Source organism: Trachypithecus francoisi, unplaced genomic scaffold (assembly GCF_009764315.1).
Source record: "Trachypithecus francoisi isolate TF-2019V2 unplaced genomic scaffold, Tfra_2.0 Lachesis_group17, whole genome shotgun sequence".
Taxonomy (NCBI): Eukaryota; Metazoa; Chordata; class Mammalia; order Primates; family Cercopithecidae; genus Trachypithecus; species Trachypithecus francoisi.
In genome coordinates this window covers 76,225,713-76,248,075 of record NW_022681462.1, presented here as the reverse complement: position 1 = coordinate 76,248,075, position 22,363 = coordinate 76,225,713, and the positions used below count along the sequence as shown (strand labels likewise).

The 22,363-nt window shown below is 45.4% G+C and overlaps 1 protein-coding gene across 9 annotated transcripts in view; it reads right to left on the bottom strand.

Annotated features, from left to right (window-relative positions):
• The window catches only part of DPY30 (dpy-30 histone methyltransferase complex regulatory subunit), a 54,970-nt gene that overhangs the window by 20,919 nt on the left and 11,688 nt on the right, over positions 1-22,363 (bottom strand). For 3 of the 9 annotated variants that reach the window (XM_033176116.1, XM_033176125.1, XM_033176118.1), the window contains exons 1-3: positions 5,272-5,424; positions 4,960-5,031; positions 4,818-4,865 (exon numbers count right to left, since the gene is read on the bottom strand). In XM_033176116.1, coding sequence (XP_033032007.1) covers positions 4,818-4,865; positions 4,960-4,995 — 84 coding nt within the window. In that variant the 5' untranslated portion in view covers positions 4,996-5,031; positions 5,272-5,424. Of the gene's footprint in view, positions 1-4,817; positions 4,866-4,959; positions 5,061-5,131; positions 5,425-22,363 lie in introns of those variants that run through there. The other 6 variants (XM_033176123.1, XM_033176124.1, XM_033176120.1 and 3 more) reach the window with 6 other exon arrangements.

The window sequence follows — 22,363 nt, the reverse complement described above, 5'->3', positions numbered from 1 at the left end:
TGGGGGTCACATTTCAACATGAGACTTGGAAGGGACAAATATCTAAACTATATTACACCAGGAGGAACAATCCTTGCAGCTCACACAGGCTGCAAACAGTTTGCGTTCCAGTGACACAGGGGGAGAAAATCTCATAATACGCCAGCCGTGGTGGCTCACACGTGTAATCCCAGCACTTTGGGAGGCCAAGGCAGGTGGATCACCTTAGGTCACGAGTTTGAGACCATCCTGGCCAACGCGGTAAAACCCCGTCTCTACTGAAAATACAAAAATTAGGCAGGCATGGTGGCACATGCCAGTAATTCCAGCTACTCGGGAGGCTGAGGCAGGAGAATCACTTGAACCCAGGAGGTGGAGGTTGCACTGACCCAAGATTGTGCCACTTCCAGCCTAGGCAACAAGAGCTAAACTCCATCTCAAAAAATAAAAATAAAAAAAGGTGAAACGCTTGCACCCGGGAGGCAGAGGTTGCAGAAAATCGAGAGCGCGCCACTACACTCCAGCCTGGGTGACAGAGCGAGACTCTATCTCAAAAAAAAAAAAAAATTATAATGTATTCCCGCCGGACATGGTGGCACACACCTCTAGTCCCAACTGCTCAGGAGGCTGAGGTGGGAGGATCACTTAAGACCAGGAGTTTGAGGCTACAGTGAGCTATGATCATGCCACTGTACCCCTACCCCAGCCTGGGTGAAAGAGCAAGACTTGGTCTTAAAAACAAACAAACAAACAAACAAACAAATAAATAAATAAATAAATACATTTGGCCGGGCACAGTGGCTCACACCTGTAATCCCAGCACTTTGGGAGGCTCAGGTGGGTAGATCACGAGGTCAGGAGATCAAGACGATCCTGGCCAACATGGTGAAACCTCATCTCTACTAAAATACAAAAAATTAGCCAGGCATGGTGGCTCCCAGCTACTTGGGAAGCTGAGGCAGGGGAATCACTTGAACCCGGGAGGCAGAGATTGTAGTGAGCCGAGATCGCGCCACTGCACACCAGCCTGGTGACAGAGCAAGACTTTGTCTCATTAAAAGAAAAAAAAAAACAAACAAAAACCATGCATAATATATTCTATATGTTCACAACAGAAAAAAGCATAAGTAGGCCAGGTGCAGTGACTCACACCTGTAATCCCAGCACTTTGGGAGGCTGAGGCGGGCAGATCACTTAAGGTCAGCAGTTTGAGACCAGCCTGACCAACACAGTGAAACCCCACCTCTACTAAAAACACAAAAATTAGCTGGGCATGGTAGCGGGTGCCTGTAATCCCAGCTACTTAGGAGGCTGAGACATGAGAATCACTTCAACCTGGGAGGCAGAGGTTACACTAAGCCGAGATCGCGCCATTGCACTCCAACCTGGAGATAGAGCAAGACTCAGTCTCGAGAAAAAAAAAGAAAAAGAAAAAAAGTTAGGTAAACTGATCTTTTTTTTTCTTTTCTTTTCTTTTTTTTGAGACAGCGTCTCACTCTGTCACCCACCCTGCAGTGCATTGGCATGATCTTGGTTCACTCCAGCCTTGGCCTTCCAGGCTCAAGCAATCCTCCCACCTCAATCTCCTGAGTAGCTGGGACTATAGGCATGCATTTTTCTTTTCTTTTTTTTTTTTTTTTAGATGGGGTCTCACTATGTTGCCCAGGCTGGTCTTAAACTCCTAGATTCTAGGAATCCTCCCACCTTGGCCTCCCAAAGGGCTGGGATTACAGGCATGAGTCACGTCCCATGGCAAAATATTTTTTTAAAATAATGGCTGAAATTCTTCCAAATTTGATGAAAATTCTAAACCACAGATCCAAGAAGCTCAATGAATCCTAAGCAGAAGCATTAAAAGAAAAAAACTGGCTGAGCACGGCAGCTCACACCTGTAATCCCAGCACTTTGGGAGGCCGAGGCTGGCGGATCACGAGGTCAGGAGATCAAGACCATCCTGGCTAACACAGTGAAACCTCCTCTACTAAAAATACAAAAAAAATTAGCTGGGCGTGCCTGTAGTCCCACCTACTTGGGAGGCTGAGGCAGGAGAATGGTGTGAACCCAGGTGAGCTGAGACCACACCACTGCACTCCAGCCTGGGCGACAGAGCGAGACTCCATCTCAAAAAAAAAAAAAAAAAAAAAAAAAGAAAAGAAAAAAACTACACCAAGACACACCACAACCAAATAACTTTAAAACACTGATATAAAGAAAATCTCAAAAGTAGCAAGAAGACATTATTTATTGAGGAGCAAAGATAGGAACGATAGCAAGCTTCTTTTCAGAAACAATGTCCGCCAGGAGACCGTGAAGTAATCTACAACTAGCAAAAATATCTTCTAAAAACAAGGGCAAAATAATGACTTTTTCAGACATTCAGAAGCTGAAAGAATTCCTTACCAGCAGAAGTGAACTACAAGAAATGTTCAAGGAAGCCTTTTGCGCAGGAAGAAAATGATACCTTTTGGAAAGATGGAAATCTAGACCTACACAAAAGAATGAAGATCTCCAGAAATGGTCAATATGTGGATAAATGTAAAATTCTCCTTTTTTTGTACTGTTTAAATATCTTTAAAGTGACTTTTTTTTTTTTTTTTGCTTTTGAGACAAGGTTTTGCTCTCTCCACTCAGGATGCTGTGCAGTGGTGCAATTAGGGCTCACTGCAGCTTCGGCCTCCCGGGCTCAAGTGATCCTCCTGCTTCGGTCTCCCAAGTAGCTGGGACTGTAGGCACCTACCATCACACCCAGCTAATTTTTCCATTTTTTTTTTTTTTTGTAGAGACAGGGTTTGTAGGCTGGTTTCAAACTCCTGAGCTTAAGTGGTTTACCAGCCACCATGCCCAGCCAACTTTTTTATTTTTGAGATGGAGTCTCACTCTGTTGCCCAGGCTGGAGTACAGTGGCACGATCTCGGCTCACTGCAACTCTGCCTCCGGGGTTCAAGCAATTCTCCTGTCTCAGCCTCCTGAGTAGCTGGGATTACAGGGGCTTGCCACCACGCCTGGCTAATTTTTGTATTTTTAGTAGAAATGGGGTTTCACCATGTTGGCCAGGCTTGAAATCCTCACCTCAAGTGATCCACCCACCTCAGACTCCCAAAGTGCTGGGAGTACAGGTGTGAGCCACCACGCCTGGCCTGTATGCTTTTTATTAAAAAACAAGACGTGTGATTCAGTTTGGATAAATGAGAGTAACAGCATTTCTAACCACAGTAATAATAGTAACAGCTGTTAATATTTTTTCTAGCCTTGGCCAGGCACGGTGGCTCACACCTACAATCCCAGCACTTTGGGAGGCTGAGGCAGGCGGACCACGAGGTCAAGAGATAGAGACCAGCTGGCTAACACAGTGAAACCCCGTCTCTACTAAAAAAAATACAAAAAATTAGCCGGGCATGGTGGTGGGTGCCTGTAGTCCCAGCTACTTGGGAGGCTAAGAGAGGAGAATGGCGTGAACCTGGGAGGCGGGGCTTGCAGTGAACCGAGATCTCACCACTGCACTCCAGCCTGGGCAACAGAGACTCCGTCTCAAAAACAAAACAAAACAAAACAAAAAATTTCTAATATTTTACTATGTGCCACACACACTCTTAGGTAATTTGCCTGTATCTTCAGCCCCATAAGGCTCAGAGAAGTTCAGTAACTTGTTCAAGGTCACCAGAAAGTATATTGGGAGCTGTATTTTCAACCTAGGCAGGTTGACATTTTTGCAGTAGAATTAAGTTGTATTACTAATTTTTTTTTTTTTAAGACAAAATCTCGCTCTGTCGCCCAGGATGGAGTACAGTGGCATGATCTCGGGCTCAAGGGATTCGCGATTCTCCTGCCTCAGCCTTCCGAGTAGCTGGGATTAGTAGAGACGAGGTTTCACCATGTTGGCCAGACTGGTCTGGAACTCCTGACCTCAGGTAATCAGCTCACACTGGCCCTCAAAGTGCTGGGATTACAGGGGTAAACCACTGCATCTGGCCTTATTTTTGGGGGGAGGCAGGGAGAGGAGAAGAGGGACAGGGTCACGTGCTGACACCCAGGCTGGAGTGCGGTGGTGCAATCATAGCTCACTGCAGCCTCAACCTCCCCAGCTCCAGCAATCCTCTCACTTCAGCCCAGGAGCTACTGAACTCTAAAAAGAAATAAATACTTATTAAATGTTGACTCCTCCAGCACACTATTCTGCTACAAAGACCAACAGATTTCCTAATTTTATTTTTTACTTTTTTTTTTTTTTTTGAGCCGGAGTCTCTCTCTGTCGCCCAGGCAGCAGTGCAGTGACGCGATCTCGGCTCACTGCAACCTCAGTTTTCCAGATTCAAGCGATTCTCTGGCCTCAGCCACCCGAATAGCTGGGATTACAGCCATCCACCATCATGCCTGGCTAATTTTTGTATTTTTAGTAGAGACGGGGTTTCACCATGTTGGTCAGGCTGGTTTGGAACTCCTGACCTCAGGTGATCCACCAGCCTCGGCCTCCCAAAGTGCTGGGATTACAGGCGTGGGCTATCGTGCCCAGCGAAGGGTTTCTTAATTTTAATATGCGATTTTTACGTAGCAACATCCCAAAAGATCGATTAAAAGCCACCAAGCAAAATGATTTAGACAGTATCCCTCAAGAATGTGTTTCGTAATAAAAGTTCAATCCTTTGGCTCAAACCTAATTTGTATGTCTGTACACCAAGAAGCAGTAGTACTAATAAAACAAGCTACCCATAACTTGATACTATTCAGTTCACGATAACAAAGTTTTCCCTTGTGCATAGTAACCTAGTAAAATCAGATCCCAAGTTTTCTCCAGCTCGCAAGAGACAACACAGATGAGGCATAGGAACTGGGCGAGTTACCTCAACGTTGTCTGTGAGACCGTACTCAGAGTGAGGATTTTCTGCAACCTAGAAAACAAAACACCGGTCACAGAGATATAAGTCCCCCCTTTCTCGCTGTCTCCCTGAACACCACCACCCTGAATTGAGGGCCTCCTGATACCTGCGTTTGTCCCTCCAGCATCTGCTCCGGCTCCATGGCGGACCCTGCAAGTCACAGTCCCCGGATACCAGTCTTGGAAAACAAGAAGAGCCGCGAGTTACCTGGGAGATTTCAACACGAAGACGCCAGGATGGAGTGCAGCCCAGCCCCCGACCCCGCCCCTCACCCCCACCTGGGCGCGGGAGCACCCCGAGCAGTAGAGCAGCAGAATGGGACAGTCCACAACTGGGCGCCTACATGGGGTCTGGAAACTCTACGGCAGTCCCAAGTACCTAGAATGAGTGAGAAAGTGGGGTAAAGGAAGCTGATTACCCGCGCCCAAGCCGTTCGTTCTTTAGAGCCCTACACCGCGCCACCAACTCCCAGCACCAACAGCTCCGGCCGTAAGTGACGGCTGTCGCACGACTGCCGCGCCTGCGCAGAACCTCTCGGCGAACAAGAGACTGCGAGGCGGGAAGACCGCCGAGTCCCTGAGGGTCTCTGCAGTCTGCGTGAGTCCTGGCCAAGGTCTGGCCTCGGAAGCTACGAGCTACAATCTTTCTTCATTCTACCCAGCCACGAAGAGCGCCACCCCAGCTGCAGACCAAGTGACCAGCCCAGTTGGAAGGGGCTCGGCCGGATCAAACCTCGGTGCTGTCTCAGAGCATCTGCTGAAGCTCTTCCTCGGCCAACTGAACTTCCTCACTGAGTGTTTCTTACTAGAAAATTGGCCGGGCGCGGTGGCTCAAGCCTGTAATCCCAGCACTTTGGGAGGCCGAGACGGGTGGATCACGAGGTCAGGAGATCGAGACCATCCTGGCTAACACGGTGAAACCCCGTCTCTACTAAAAATACAAAAAACTAGCCGGGCGAGGTGGCGGGCGCCTGTAGTCCCAGCTACTCCGGAGGCTGAGGCAGGAGAATGGCGTGAACCCGGGAGGCGGAGCTTGTAGTGAGCTGAGATCCGGCCACTGCACTCCAGCCCGGGCGACAGAGCAAGACTCCGTCTCAAAAAAAAAAGAAAATTATCAGCCCAGTCTGACAGTCTCTGAAAGAATGTCAGTGTTTTACTGTAAAGCCAAAGATGGGGGAAGAAGCAGTTTTGAGGGTTTCCTGATCAGCTTTTATTCAAGCCCTTAAATCTGTGAATATGCGATGTTAACGCCACCTTACGTTTGTATTAGATTAGCAGTATGCAACTGGCTTTCCAAACCGTGGTCCTATTGATAGTAGTGTAGTTGTAAAACGTACATAGAATAATTTGCCTCCTACACAGTGTGTAAATAGCAAAGGACATCTCTTTACTTGGATTTTTAAAAATTCCAGTAAATTCAATTTATTTTCATGTAAACAAAAGTGATAACACGCAAACTTCCTGCCTTTGACACAGTTCTATTTGTAATTGCACTTTGTAATATGAAAACTTGAAAACATTTGGAGTAGGCCGGGCGCGGTGGCTCAAGCCTGTAATCCCAGCACTTTGGGAGGCCGAGACGGGCGGATCACGAGGTCAGGAGATCGAGACCATCCTGGCTAATATGGTGAAACCCCGTCTCTACTAAAAAATACAAAAAACTAGCCGGCGAGGTGGCGGGCGCCTGTAGTCCCAGCTACTCCGGAGGCTGAGGCAGGAGAATGGCGTGAACCCGGGAGGCGGAGCTTGTAGTGAGCTGAGATCCGGCCACTGCACTCCAGCCCGGGCGACAGAGCAAGACTCCGTCTCAAAAAAAAAAGAAAATTATCAGCCCAGTCTGACAGTCTCTGAAAGAATGTCAGTGTTTTACTGTAAAGCCAAAGATGGGGGAAGAAGCAGTTTTGAGGGTTTCCTGATCAGCTTTTATTCAAGCCCTTAAATCTGTGAATATGCGATGTTAACGCCACCTTACGTTTGTATTAGATTAGCAGTATGCAACTGGCTTTCCAAACCGTGGTCCTATTGATAGTAGTGTAGTTGTAAAACGTACATAGAATAATTTGCCTCCTACACAGTGTGTAAATAGCAAAGGACATCTCTTTACTTGGATTTTTAAAAATTCCAGTAAATTCAATTTATTTTCATGTAAACAAAAGTGATAACACGCAAACTTCCTGCCTTTGACACAGTTCTATTTGTAATTGCACTTTGTAATATGAAAACTTGAAAACATTTGGAGTAGGCCGGGCGCGGTGGCTCAAGCCTGTAATCCCAGCACTTTGGGAGGCCGAGACGGGCGGATCACGAGGTCAGGAGATCGAGACCATCCTGGCTAATATGGTGAAACCCCGTCTCTACTAAAAAATACAAAAAACTAGCCGGGCGAGGTGGCGGGCGCCTGTAGTCCCAGCTACTCGGGAGGCTGAGGCAGGAGAATGGCGGAAACCCGGGAGGCGGAGCTTGCAGTGAGCTGAGATCCGGCCACTGCACTCCAGCCTGGGCGACAGAGCGAGACTCCGTCTCAAAAAAAAAAAAAAGAAAGAAAACATTTGGAGTAAATGATGGCATAACAATATGGTGGAATATAAGCCATTAAAATTAAAAATCATGACTACATATACAGAAATAAGATATGCCACTGAGTTTTACTTCCAGCTGGCGTTAGACTACAACTTAATATTGCTACTCTAAAAAACCATGGATAAAGATCTAAAGTAAATAAAATTTGGTTAAGAGCTAGACATATAAGTCAGTTTTTAAAGTTTTGCAGTGTATACTTGACAAATAGTATTGTGATTGGTGACAGCTGTCATGTGGAACTTTGAAGATTTTTCATGTAATGCTGATGCAAATGTGTATGCATATGTGCAAGATATATAAATTGCCTAGTAGATATATTAACTCAAATTAAGATTAAATGCTTTTCAAGAGTCGGAAATAAGAAGGGAGTACATAACAAGTAGAGAATGATTGGGATTTTTTGTTTTTTTTTTTTGAGACAGCGTCTTGCTCTGTGGCCAGGCTGGAGTGCAGTGGCGTGATCTCAGCTCACTACAACCTCCAATTCCCTAGTTCAAGCGATTCTCCTGCCTCAGCCTCCCAAGTAGCTGGGATTATAGGCACGCACCACCACACCCAGCTAATTTTTTTGTATTTTTAGTAGAGACGGAGCTTCAACATGTTGGCCAGGATGGTCTCGAGCTCCTGACCTTGTGATCCACCAACCTCGGCCTCCTAAAGTGCTGGGATTACAGGCGTAAGCCACCCCACCCAGCCATGATTGGGAAATTTTTAGAATAGTTATGTGTATTATCATGTTATCATATATTCATACATTTCCCAATACATAGTAGACTCTCACTAAATATGTCCAGACTCCAGGAAGTAACTGAGAGCTGCTAATTTACATGTTCTTTTTTTTTTTTTTTGAGATGGAATCCTGCTCTGTCACCCAGGCTGGAGTGCCGTAGTGCAATCTCAGCTCACTGCAACCTCCACCTCCCGGGTTCAAACAATTCTTCTGCCTCAGCCTCCCAAGTAGCTGGGACTACAGGCTCGTGCCACCATGCCCAGCTAGTTTTTGTATTTTTATTAGAGACAGGGTTTCACCATATTGGCCAGGCTGGTCTTGAACTCCTGACCTCGTGATCTGCCTGCCTCAGCCTCCCAAAGTGCTGGGATTATAGGCATGAGCCACCACGCCTGGCCCTTTATTTTTCATTTTATTTTATTTTATTTTATTTTTTGAGACGGAGTCCCACTCTGTCGCCCAGGCTGGAGTGCAGTGACACGATCTCGGCTCACTGCAACCTCTGCCTCCTGGGTTCAAGCGATTCTCCTGCCTCAGCCTCCTCCTGAGTAGCTGGGATTACAGGTGCACGCCACCACGCCTAGCTAATTTGTGTCTGTGTGTGCGTGTGTGTGTGTGTGTGTGTTTTGTTTTTGTTTTGAGACAGAGTCTCACTCTGTTGCCAGGCTAGGGTGCAGTAGCACTTTTTTTTTTTTTTTTTTTTTTTTGGCTCACCGCAACTTCCGCCTCCTGGGTTCAAGCAATTCTCCTGTCTTAGCCTTCCGAGTAGCTGGGACTACAGCACACGTACTACCACACCCGGCTAATTTTTGTATTTTTAGTAGAGATGGTTTCACCATGTTGGCCAGGATGGTCTCGATCTCTTGACCTCATGATCCGTCCGTCTTGGCCTCCCAAAGTGCTGGGATTACAGGCGTGAGCCACAGTGCCCGGCATATTTTTGTGTTTTTAATAGAGACGGGGTGTCACCATGTTGGTCAGGCTGGTCTCAAACTCCTGATCTCGTGATTCGCCCACCTCAGCCTCCCAAAGTGCTGAGATAACAGGCAGGAGCCACTGCGCCTAGCCCTTAATTTATATTTTCTAAGTACTGACAGTTTTGGTAAAGTAGTAAACTAGAAAAGCTCCTTCAGGGCAGGGACCATGTCTTAGATATCTTTATACTTCACAACGTGCTTAATACATTGTAGGTGCAGAATACATATTAAGTTGGGCTGGTTCACAGTCAAAATTTGATATTAATATATGCACTGATACTTCGAAAGCAAAAAGAGAAAATACATAAAAATGTTTACTGAAGGGAGCAGCACAGAATAATTAGCTATCATCCAGGTTTCCATCAATCTAAGTAGGAGTTATTTATGTGATTTATCAAAAAGCTTCACTGAAGTTTTTGCATTTAAAACTTACTAATTTATAGCAGGTCATGGTGCACATGCCTGTAGTTCCAGCTACTTGGAGGCTGAGGCAGGAGGATCACTTGAGCCTGGGAGGTGGAGGCTGCAGTAAGCTGTGATGACCAGACCAAGACCCTGTCTCAAAAAAAGGAAGACAGCTGGATGCAATGGCTTATGCCTATAATCCTAGCACTTCGGGAAGCCGAGGCCAGGAGTTCACAATGAATTTGACCAACATAGCCAGATTCCCATCTGCAATGTTTTTTAATGGTTAAAGAAATTATTTTTTTAAAAAAAGGAAGAAATAGGAAGTATAAAATTAATTGAAGATACTGCAGAATGCTGAGTTTTAATGTGAAATTAATGATTCTAAAGATGACTTGGAAACATGATTATGACAGAAATTTGCAGTAATGTGTACTGTCTGGAAAGGGGTAAATTAAAAGAATGAGAAGACAGCCTGGGAATATAGTAAGAACTTGTCTCTACAAAAAAAATTAAAAATCAGCTGAGTGTGGTGATGCATACCTGTAGTCCCAGCTACTCAGAGGCTGATTGGAGGATCACATGAGCCCAGGGAGGTTGAGATGCAAACTATGATCGCACCACTGCCCTCCAGCCTAGGTGACAGAGCAAGACCCTGTCTCAAAAGAAAATAGAAAGAAAAGAGAAGAACATTTAACTCTTATTTGGACTTCCACCAAATTTTGTTCAGGACTTCTTTCATCAGCTTCCTACATAGCCAGTTATAGTACTTACCTCATTCTGCTTTAAATTTTGCTTATGTTTAAACACAATTAGATTTTGAGTTGTTTAAAGGCAAAGACTTTATTCTTTTTTTTTTTTTTTTGAGACCATGTCTTGCTCTATCACCCAGGCTGGAGTGCAGTGGCGCCATCTAGGCTCACGGCAAGCTCTGCCTCCCAGATTCACGCTATTCTCCCGCCTCTGCCTCCCAAGTAGCTGGGATCACTGGTGCCTGCCACCACACCCGGCTAATTTTTTGTATTTTTAGTAGAGACGGGGTTTCACCGTGTTAGCCAGGTTGGTCTCGATCTCCTGACCTCGTGATCCGCCCGCCTCGGCCTCCCAAAGTGCTGTACTGTCCAAAGTACAGACGTGAGCCACCACACCCAGCTATTCTTTATTTTTTTAATGATTGAAGGATTTATTGTCATACATACAAAACATACTGCTAATTGCATTACCAAAAGATTAATATAAAAACACTCCACAATTCTGCAACTGTCCATTTAAAAAAGTTTGTTCCTGAGTGGGCGCGGTGGCTCATACTTATAAGGCACTTGGGAGGCAGAGGCTGATGGATCACTTGAGGTCAGGACAGGGTCTCGCTCTGTCGAGACCAGCCTGGTCAATATGGTGAAACTTCGTCTCTACTAAAAATACACAAAATTAGCCGGATGTGGTGGCACACGCCTGTAATCCCAGCCACTTGGGAGGCTGTAGCAGGAGAACCGCATGAGCCTGGGAGGCGGAGGTTGCAGTGAGCCGAGATCATGCCACTGTACTTCAGCCTGGGCGACAGAGCAAGACTCTGTCTCAAAAAAAAAATTGTTCTAGTGGTTGAAAGATCCAATGTTGTATTCTTGCCAGTGAGTTAAGTTGCACAGAACAAGCCAGGCACAGTGACGTTAAGAAAGTTCATCGTTTAATAACAATATCTAAAATATTTTTAAAACTACAAAGCTGCAACACATGATTTTGACACCTAGTTACTACAAAACTCAGGAAAGTACTTACTAGCTTTGAATGAAGTAACATGGAAAGCACTTTTACTAAATTACAAAAAAAAACTCTAATGCATTATCAGAAAGATTGTATAATACAACGAGGCATATTGCTTAGTAAGAAAGGGCTCTATAAGAAAAGCAACGGCCGGGCGCAGTGGCTCACGCCTGTAATCCCAGCACTTTGGGAGGCCGAGGCAGGCAGATCACGAGGTCAGGAGATGAAGACCATCCTAGCTAGCAAAAACTTAGCCGGGCGTAGGGGCGGGTGCCTGTAGTCCCAGTTACTCTACTCGGGAGGCTGAGGCAGGAGAATGGCGTGAACCCAGGAGGCGGAGGTTGCAGTGAGCCGAGATTGCACCACTGCACTCCAGCCTGGCGACAGAGACTCCAAGAAAAAAAAAAAATCACTATGAAACCAAAAAGACTCTTCCAAAGAGCTGCATTGTTACACCCAATCTATCGTGATATACAGTACCATGTTATGTCATGAACATGTGTTGGTGAATTACTAGTGCTTTAAATGGCAATGTTTCATTAAGGAGGCTGTTCTGCTTTACATATCTAAAAATTACTTACAAAGTATCTGTATCTCCTGGCCCAGTGCAGTGGCTCAGGCCTGTAATCCCAGCATTTTGGGCGGCTGAGGCAGGTGGACGACCTGAGGTCAGGAGTTTGAGACCAGCCTGGCCAATATAGGAAAACCCTGTCTCTGCCAAAGATACAAAAAATGGTGGCATTCGTCTGTAATCCCAGCTACTCGGGAGACTTAGGCAGGAGAATCGCTTGAACCTGGGAGGCAGACTTTGCAGTGAGCCAAGATCATGCCACTGCACTCCAGCCTGGGGGACAGAGGGAGACTCTGTCTTAAATAAATAAATAAATAATAAAACTTGGTTCCTTGTTTGCCATGTGGAATTAGGCAAATCTTTTAACTCCTCTGAGCTTCAGGGTTTTTTGTTGTTGTTGTTGTTTGTTTTTGAGATGGAGTCTCACTCAGTCACCTAGGCTGGAGTGCAGTGGCGAAATCTCGGCTTACTGCAATCTCCACCTCCCGGGTTCAAGCAATTCTCCTGTCTCAGCTTCTCAAGTCGCTGGGACTACAGGCACACACCACTGCGACCAGCTTATTTTTGTATTTTTAGTAGAGACAGAGTTTCACCATATGAATCAGGCTAATCTCAAACTCCTGACCTCAGGTGATCCACCTGCCTCGGCCTCCCAAAGTGCTGGCATTAAAGGCATGAGCCACCGTACCCAGCCAAGCTTCAGGGTTTTTTTGCATGTAAAATTAGGATAATTTTTATGTCATAAGGAAGATCAAATGAAATAAGATAGAGGAAACTGAGCCAGGCACAGTGGCTTACGCCTGTAATCCCAGCACTTCGGGAGGCCGAGGCAGGTGGATTGCTTGACTTCAGGAGTTCAAGACAAGCCTGGGCAACATGGGAAAAATCCATTTCTACTAAAAATATGAAAAATTGGGTGGGCATAGTAGTGCACGACTGCAGTCCCAGCTATTCAGGGGCAGAAGCGAGAGGATCGCTTGGGAGTCCAGGCTGCCCTGTATTCTAGCCTGGGCGACAGAGCGAGACCCTGTCTCGGAAAAAAAAAAAAAAAGAGAGAGATGAAACTGCTTTGTAAACTGAAGTTACACAAATGTAATTGAAATTCATTTTGTCTTCTCTACATTACTTATCAAGCCACTTCATTAGCTTTTCAATGTTATTTATTTATTTATTTATGTTTGAGACAGGATCGCACTCTGTTGCCCAAGCTGGAATACAGTTGCGCAAACCTGGCTCACTTCAACCTTCACCTTGTGGGTTCAATCGATTCTCCTTCCTCAGCCTCTTAAGTAGCTGGGACTACAGGCGCATGCCACCACACGCAGCTGATTTTTGCATTTTTACTAGAGAGGGGGTTTTCCCATGTTGGCCAGACTGATTTTGAACCCCTGGTCTCAAAAGATCTACCCACCTCAGCCTCCCTAAGTGCTGGGATTACAGCACTTTGTAAGCCACCACGCCTGGCCCTTCATTAGCTTTTACTTTGTTGTTTTAAAATAATTTGCAGGAAATAAATTGTTCAGAAAAATTAAGAACTTGATCCAGCACCCACCAACACCCACCCACCCCTACCCCACCCCCCAACACTCACACACAAAAATGTATTTGCAAATAAATACACAGAATGTATTGAGTGTAAATGGGCCCTCTGAGCACAGTGTGTGGAGAGGGACACCCAACCGCCTCTCAAGAAGACCTAGAAATATGTGTTCCAGGTTAGGTAAGTCACTTTCCAGAGAAATAAGAGAAATATCTGTTTGTGGCTAATATTGGAAGGCAGCCACTCTACCTGTAGCTCCCTTGTCTCTACTACCAAACAATATGCCCAAGCAATCTTACCACCCATCTCAGAAATTTTGGTATATCAAGGAACATACCAAATGGGTTTTTGAAAGGCATGAATCTAGTGTGTTCTTCTGATTTTTACGATACATAAGTGATCTCAACAATGAGAATAAAAAAACCAGGCGTGGTGGCTCACACCTGTAATCCCATCATTCTGGGAGTCCGAGGCAGGTGGATCACTTGAGGTCAGGGGTTCCAAACCAGCATGGCCAACATGGTGAAACCCTGTCTCTACTAAAAATACAAAAACTAGCTGGGGATGGTGGCTGATGCCTGTAATCCCAGCTACTTGGAAGGCTGAGGCAGGAGAATCACTTGAACCAGGGAGGTGGAGGTTGCAGTGAGCCGAGATTGTGCCACTGCATTCCAGTCAGGACAACAGAGCGAGACTACATCTCAAAAAAAAAAAAAAAAGAGAGAGAGAGAGAGGATAATAAGAATGAACGAAAAGGCAACCTTACTGACATTTCAAATCCTTAAATTGCCAATTGTTTCTGCCACTTCTCATATGAAGTTATATTTAGACTTTATCCTAAAATGTCCTGATTTTCAGTTTTAATTTAAAAAATTTTTTTCTTTCTTTTTAGAGATGGGTTCTCCATATGATGTCCAGGCTGCAGTGCAATGACTATTCACAGGAGCAATCTTTGAATACTACAGCCTCGAACTCCTGGCCTCAAGATATTCTCCTGCCTCAGTTTCCCAAATAACTGGGACTATAGGTGCATGCCACAGTGGTGGTGATTTTCAGTTTTTAAATGTGTTGATTTTATGCTTTCCTTTTCAATCCAAATTATTTATTAACACTTAATGTTCATAAATAGGTCATGGGTTATTAAATGATAGGCAAAATATGTAACTTTGATGTCTCTTAATTTTAGGTTGCCCAAAGCCATTCCATATTAATTTAAATTGAAACCATTTTCCTTTTAAAAGACAAAGTCAGAGGCCAGGAACAGTGGCTCATGCTTCTGTAACCCTAGCACTTTGGGAGGCCAAGGTGTGAGAATTGCTTAAGGCCAATAGCTAGAGACCAGCCTGAGCAACATAGTAAGATCCCATGTCTTAAAAAAAAAAAAGAAAGACAAAGTCAGACAGTAAAACGGAGATTAACAGTTATGCCACCTGGCCGGGCATGGTGGCTCATGTCTGTAATTCCAGCACTTTGGGAGGCCGAGGTGGGAGGATTACTGGAGGTCCGGAGTTCGAGAGCAGCCTGGCCAACATGGTGAAACCCCGTCTCTGCTTAAATTACAAAAATTAGTTGGGCATGGTGGCACACGCCTGTAATCCCAGCTACTCGGGAGGATGAGGCAGGAGAATCGCTACAACCCAGGAGGTAGAGGTTGAAGTGAGCCAAGATTGCGCCACTGCACTCTACCCTAGGCAACAGAGCAAAAACTCCGTCTCAAAAATATTTTTTTTAAAAGTTCTGCCATCTAATGTTAATACATGACTGTTGTTTAAAATGTGTTCCCCTATAAGGCTGAATCCAGTGGCTCATGCCTGTAATCCCAGCACTTTGAGAGGCTGAGGTGGGCCGGTCGCTTGAGGCCAGGAGCTCAAAACCAGCCTGGGCAACATGGCCCAGGAGTCAAAGACCAGCATGGGCCACAAAATGAGACTCCTTCTTTACAAAAAATACAAAAAGTTATCTGGGCATGGTGGCACGGTCCTGTAGTCCTACCTACTCTGCCGACTAAGGTGGGAGGTTCACTTGAGCCCTGGGAGGTCAAGCCTGCAGTGAGCTGTCCTCACACCACTGCGCTCCAACCTGGGTGACAGAGTAAGACCCTGTCTCCAAAAAAAAAAAATGCCGGGCATAGTGGCTCATGCTGTAATCCCAGCACTTTAAGAGGCCGAGGCAGGAGGATCATATGAGGTCAGGAGTTTGAGACCAGCCCGGCCAACATGGTGAAACCCCATCTCTACTAAAAATACAAAAATTAACTGACCATAGTGGCATGAGCCTGTAGTCCAGCTACTTGGGAGGCTGAGGCAGGAGAATCGCTTGAACCTGGGAGGCAGAGGTTGCAGTGAGCCGAGATCGTGCCACTGCACACCAGCCTGGGTGACAAGGCAAGACTCTCAAATAAATAAATAAATAAAAATAATTGATATCTATAATATCTACAATATATCTTGATATTGGCCAGGCACGGTGGCTCAAGCCTGTAATCCCAGCACTTTGGGAGGCCAAGACGGGCGGATCACGAGGTCAGGAGATTGAGACCATCCTAGCTAACATGGTGAAACCCCATCTCTACTAAAAAATACAAAAAACTAGCCAGGCGCGGTAGTGGGCGCCTGTAGTCCCAGCTACTCGGGAGGCTGAGGCAGGAGAATGGCGTAAACCCGGGAGGTGGAGCTTGCAGTGAGCGGAGATTGCGCCACTGCACTCCAGCCTAGGTGACAGAGCGAGACTCTGTCTCAAAAAAAAAAAAAAATTTTTTATATATATATATATATCTTGATATCCATAATATCTCAATTGCCCAGATTTGATCATTACACTCTGTATGCAAGTAAAATATCAAAATATCACATGTACCCCTCAAATATGTACAATATTATATATCAGTCGATAAATGGGATGAACTAAAATGAAATTTATTATTATTATTTTTATTATTTTTAGAGACGGAGGAGTCTCGCTGTGTTGCCCAGGCTGGAGTGCAGTGGCGCCATCTCGGCTCACTGCAACCTCCACTTCCCGGGTTCAAGCAATTCTCCTGCCTCAGGCTCCCGAGTAGCTGGGACTACAGGCACATGCTGCCACGCCCGGCTAATTTTTTTTGTATTTTAGTAGAGACGGGGTTTCACCATGTTGCCCAGGCTGGTCTCGAACTCCTGAGTTCAGGCAATCTGCCTGCCTCAGCCTCCCAAAGTGCTGGGATTATAGGCATGAGCCACCACACCCAGCCTGTTATTTTTACTGTCTCCTCACTTTGACACAATAAGTCTACTTCTAGAATTTTATCCCATGCAAATATGCAAAGAAATTATTATATTTATTATACCTTTGCGAATATGCAAAGATATATATTTATTATACCATAGTTTTTATTTATATTTATGTACTTTTTTATTTGAGAGGGAGTCTCGCTTTGTCGCTCAGGCTGGAGTGTAGTGGCACGATCTATGCCCACTGCAACCTCCGTCTTCCAGGTTCAAGCAATTCTATCACCTCAGCCCCCCAAGTAGCTGGGATTACAGGTGCATTCCATCATGCCTGGCTAATTTTGTATTTTTAGTAGAGATGGGGTTTCACCATGTTGGCCAGGCTGGTCTCGAACTTCTGACCTCAACTGATCCACCTGCCTTGGCCTCCCAAAATGCTGGGATTACAGGTGTGAGCCACCTAGCCTGGACTATTTTTATATTCTTAATTGATAAAAATTGTACATATTTATGGTGTACCGAATGATGTTTTGAAATACATATATGTTTAATAATGGCTAAATTAACCTAATTAACATATGTATTACCTCAAATACAATTTTTTTTGTGGTAAAAATACCTAAAATCTCTCTTAACGATTTTTAGGTATATAATACATTGTTATTAGCTATAGTCACCATGTTGTACCATAAATATATACCATAGATTTTAATAGAAAAGATTAGGAATACGTTAAATTGTATATCTCAATACAATGGAGTACTGTGTAAGCATTGAAAAGAACAAGTAGAACTATAGATGAAAAAACATTTACAACATAATTTTATGTGAAACATGAATGTTGTAAGAAAATCTTTTCTTTTTTTTTTTTTGTTTTGAGACGGAGTCTTACTCTTTTTGCCCAGGCTAAAGTGCAATGGCTCGATCTCAGCTCACTGCAACCTCTGCCTCCCAGGTTCAAGCAATTCTCCTGCCTCAGCCTCCTGAGTAGCTGGAATTAGAGGGGCATGACACCACGCCGACTAATTTTGTATCTTTAGTAGAGACAGGGTTTCACAATGTTGGCCAGGCTGGTCTCCAACTCCTGACCTCACGTGATCCATCTGACTTGGCCCCCCAAAGTGCTGGGATTACAGGCATGAGCCACCATACCTGGCTAATTTTTTTGTATTTTTAGTAGAGAGAGGGCTTGACCATGTTGGCCAGGCTGGTCTCAAGCTCCTGACTTCAGGTGATCCATCCGCCTTGGCCTCCCAAAGTGCTGAAATTACAAGTGTGAGCCACCGCGCCCAGCTGAGATTATATTTTTGTACGTATCTATTTGTATGTTCATAGGAAAAACTCTAAAATGATATACACCAAACTTTTTTTTTTTTTTTAAGAGACACAGTTTCACCATGTTGCCCAGGCTGCTCTCAAACTCCTGGGCTGATACAATCCGCCCACCTCACCCTCCTAAAGTACTGGGATCACAGGCGTGTGCCACCAGCACCTAGTCACACCAAAATACTAACAGTGGTTACCTGTGGAGAGGGAAAATAGGGAGTGGAAATCTGCTTTTTATAAAATTTAGATTGTTGAAACTTTTTTTTTTTAAGCAAAAGCACAATTTGTTTTACAATTAAAAGAGTAACAATATTTAGATACATTTTTTTTAATTGGAAAATATGTCGTTTTTTGTTTTTTGTTTTGAGGCAGAGTTTCTCTCTTGTTGCCCAGGCTAGAGTGCAGTGGCACAATCTCAGCTCACTGCCACCTCCGTCTCCTGGGTTCAAGTGATTCTTCTGCCTCAGCCTCCTGATTTGGGATTACAGGCCCATGCCACCACACCAGGCTAATTTTGTATTTTTAGTAGATATGGGGTTTCTCCATGTTGGTCAGGCTGGTCTCAAACTCCCGACCTCAGGTGATCCACCCGCCTTGGCCTCCCAAAGTGCTGGGATTACAGGTGTGAGCCACCGTGTCCAGCCAAATATGGAGATTTTTAAATTATAAGTAACACATAAATCAATGAGAAGAGTATTTATGTGAATAATGCATCTAATTCATTGTATAACAGTATTAAAAAAAATCTCTGGGCCGGGTGCAGTGGCTCACAGCTATAATCCCAGCACTTTGGGAGGCCGAAGTGGGCAGATCACGAGGTCAGGAGATCAAGACCTGCCTGACCAACATGGTGGAAACCCCCCCGTCTCTACTAAAAATACAAAAAATTAGCTGGGTGTGGTGGTGGGCACCTGTAATCCCAGCTACTTGGGAGGCTGAGGCAGAATAATCGTAATCGATTGAACCCGGGAGGCAGAGGTTGCAGTGAGCCAAGATCGCGCCACTGCACTCCAGCCTGGGCAACACAGTGAGACTTCATCTCAAAAAAAAAAAAAAAAAATCTCTGAGTTCATTATTTTTTCTTTCACTAAAGCATTTAGTAAGCATCTATTATTTGTCGAGACCTCATGGAGAGTGTGCAGAGAAGAGTTAACACAGCAAACCTAAGACCACTATTCTTGGAAAGGCCTGCTTGCAAAATTGGACCTTGGCTGCTAGTGTCTGAGAACTTAAATAATAGTTTCCCAGCACTTTGGGAGGCTGAGGTGGGTGGATTATGAGGTCAGGAGTTCAAGATCAGCCTGTCCAAGATGGTGAAACCCCATCTGTACTAAAAATACAAAAAACATTAGCTGTGCATGGTGGCAGGTGCCTGTAATCCCAGCCACTCAGGAGGTTGAGGCAGGAGAATTGCTTGAACCTGGAAGGTGGAAGTTGCAGTGAGTCGAGATCATGCCACCGCACTCCAGCTGGGGTGACAGAGCGAAACTCATTGCAAAAATAATAATAATAATAATAGTTTCCTACAGTGATACAAAAGTTTTCCTCCCTTTATTTATTTATTTATTTATTTATTTATTTTTTTTTTTTTTTTTTTGAGACAGTGTCTAACTCTGTTGCCCAGGTTGGAGTGAACTGGCATGATCTAGGCTCACTGCAGCCTCCACCTCCTGGGTTCAATCGATCCTCCCACCTCAGCCTCTCCAGCACCTGGGACTACAAGCATGCCCCACAACACCTGGCTAATTTTTCTATCTTTTGTAGTGGCATGGTGTTACCATGTTGCCCAGGTTGGTCTCGAACTCCTGGGATCAAGTGATCCACTCACCTCAGCCTCTCAAAGTTCTGGGATTACAGGTATGAGCCAAGGCGCCCAGCCAAAACTTCCTGAACAATAGTAGCTCACTGTACCTAAGCTATACAAACAATATGGTGTATGTTAAGCACTTGCTTTCCTTCTAGGAGTCTGGAATTTTGATAGGTGTTAGGCAGAGGGTGCCTATATGACTAGTCCCAACACAAAGCCCAAGCACTGAGTTTCTGATGAGTGTTTCTGGTAGACAACATTTTACCTACGTCCTCTGAACCTGTTGCTGGAGGAATTAAGCATATCCTTTGTTGACTCCACTGGGAGGACTCTTGGAACCTTGTTTGTACCTGGTTTCCTCCAGACTTTGTCCCATGTACCTTTCCTTATGCTGATTTTGCTTTGTGTCCTTTTGCTGTACTAAATCATGCTGTCCATATAAAATTAGCCAGGCGCGGTGGCTCATGCCTGTAATCCCAGCATTTTGGGAGGCTATGTCTAGCAGATCACTTGAGGTCAGGAGTTTGAGGGCAGCCTGACCAACATGGTGAAACCCTGTCTCTACTAAAGATAGAAAAATTAGCTGGGCGGGCCGGGCGCGGTGGCTCAAGCCTGTAATCCCAGCACTTTGGGAGGCCGAGACGGGCGGATCACGAGGTCAGGAGATCGATACCATCCTGGCTAATACGGTGAAACCCCGTCTCTACTAAAAAATACAAAAAACTAGCCGGGCGACAAGGCGGGCGCCTGTAGTCCCAGCTACTCGGGAGGCTGAGACAGGAGAATGGCGTGAACCCGGGAGGCAGAGCTTGCAGTGAGCTGAGAGCCGGCCACTGCACTCCAGCCTGGGCAGCAGAGCAAGACTCCGTCTCAAAAAAAAAAAAAAAAAAAGAAAAATTAGCTGGGCATGGTGGCATGTGCCTGTAGTCCCAGCTACTTGGGAGGCCGAGGCAGGAGGATTGTTTGAACCCGGGAGATGGAGGTTGCAGTGAGCCGAGATCGCGCCATTGCACTCCAGCCTGGGTGACAGAGCGAAGCTCCGTCTAAAAAAATAAATAATATACTGAGTCCTGTGAGTACTCCTAGTGAAATGAATCACCTAAGTGGAGGTGATGTTGAGGATCTTAAACTGTTGGGAAGTTTAGAGTAAATATAAATTGCAGTCCCTGCCCTCTTTTTTTTTTTTTTTTTTTTTTGAGACGGAGTCTCGCTCTGTCGCCCAGGCTGGAGTGCAGTGGCTGGATCTCAGCTCACTGCAAGCTCCGCCTCCCGGGTTTACGCCATTCTCTCGCCTCAGCCTCCCGAGTAGCTGGGACTACAGGCGCCCGCCATCTCGCCCGGCTAATTTTTTGTATTTTTTTTTAGTAGAGACAGGGTTTCACCGTGTTAGCCAGGATGGTCTCGATCTCCTGACCTCGTGATCCGCCCGTCTCGGCCTCCCAAAGTGCTGGGATTACAGGCTTGAGCCACCGCGCCCGGCCAGTCCCTGCCCTCTTAAACTTGTATTCTAGGTCAGCTACATCAGACATATACATGTGATACATTTAAATAACAATACAAGATAGTAAGTGATTAAAGGTTAAGATGAATGACCCTAAAGTCTGAAGAAGTTCAGGCTGAGCACAGTGGCTCACACCCACAGTCTCAGCATTTTGGGAGACTGAGGCAGGAGGATCACTTGAGCTTAGGAGTTCTAGACCAGCCTCAGTAATGTCACGAGACCTCATCTCTACTAAAAACCAAAAAAAAAAAAAAAAAGTAGCCAGGCATGGTGGTGAGAGTCTCCAACTCTTGGGAGGCTGAGGTGGGAGGATTACTTGAACCCGGGAGGTAGAGGCCGCACTGAGTTGTGATTGCGCTACTGCGCTCCAGCCTGGGTGACAGAGGTTAGATCCTGTCTAAATTTTTTTTTTTTTTTTTTTTGAGACAGAGTCTTGCTCTGTCACCAGGCTGGAGTGCAGTGGCGTCATCTTGGCTCCCTGCAACCTCTGCCTCCTGGGTTCAAGCCACTCTCCTGCCTCAGCCTCCCAAGTAGTAGGTATCTTTCAAACAGTATTGAACCAAGAATAAATTTTTTTTTTTTTTTTTTTTTTGGGACGGAGTCTCGCTCTGTCACCCGGGCTGGAGTGCAGTGGCTGGATCTCAGCTCACTGCAAGCTCCGCCTCCCAGGTTTACGCCATTCTCCTGCCTCAGCCTCCCGAGTAGCTGGGACTACAGGCGCCCGCCACCTCACCCGGCTCGTTTTTGTATTTTTTAGTAGAGATGGGGTTTCACCATGTTAGCCAGGATGGTCTCAATCTCCTGACCTCGTGATCCGCCCGTCTTGGCCTCCGAAAGTGCTGGGATTACAGGCTTGAGCCACCGCGCCCGGCCCCAAGAATAAATTTTTAAGCAAAGCCTCAAAGGAAAAGCCTGTATGGGAGGGCTGGGGAACATCATACAAATGGAAACATTAATGAAGACAGTAAGTGGAGAAACGGGTATCTGACAAGATAGAGGGTCTCAAAACAAGAGTCTTTCCCAAAACACTGCAGTTGCTAGCAACCACCTTTGAAAACAGGCAACTCCTTTTATGTGTTCCAACATTTACCTGGTGCTAACATCTAC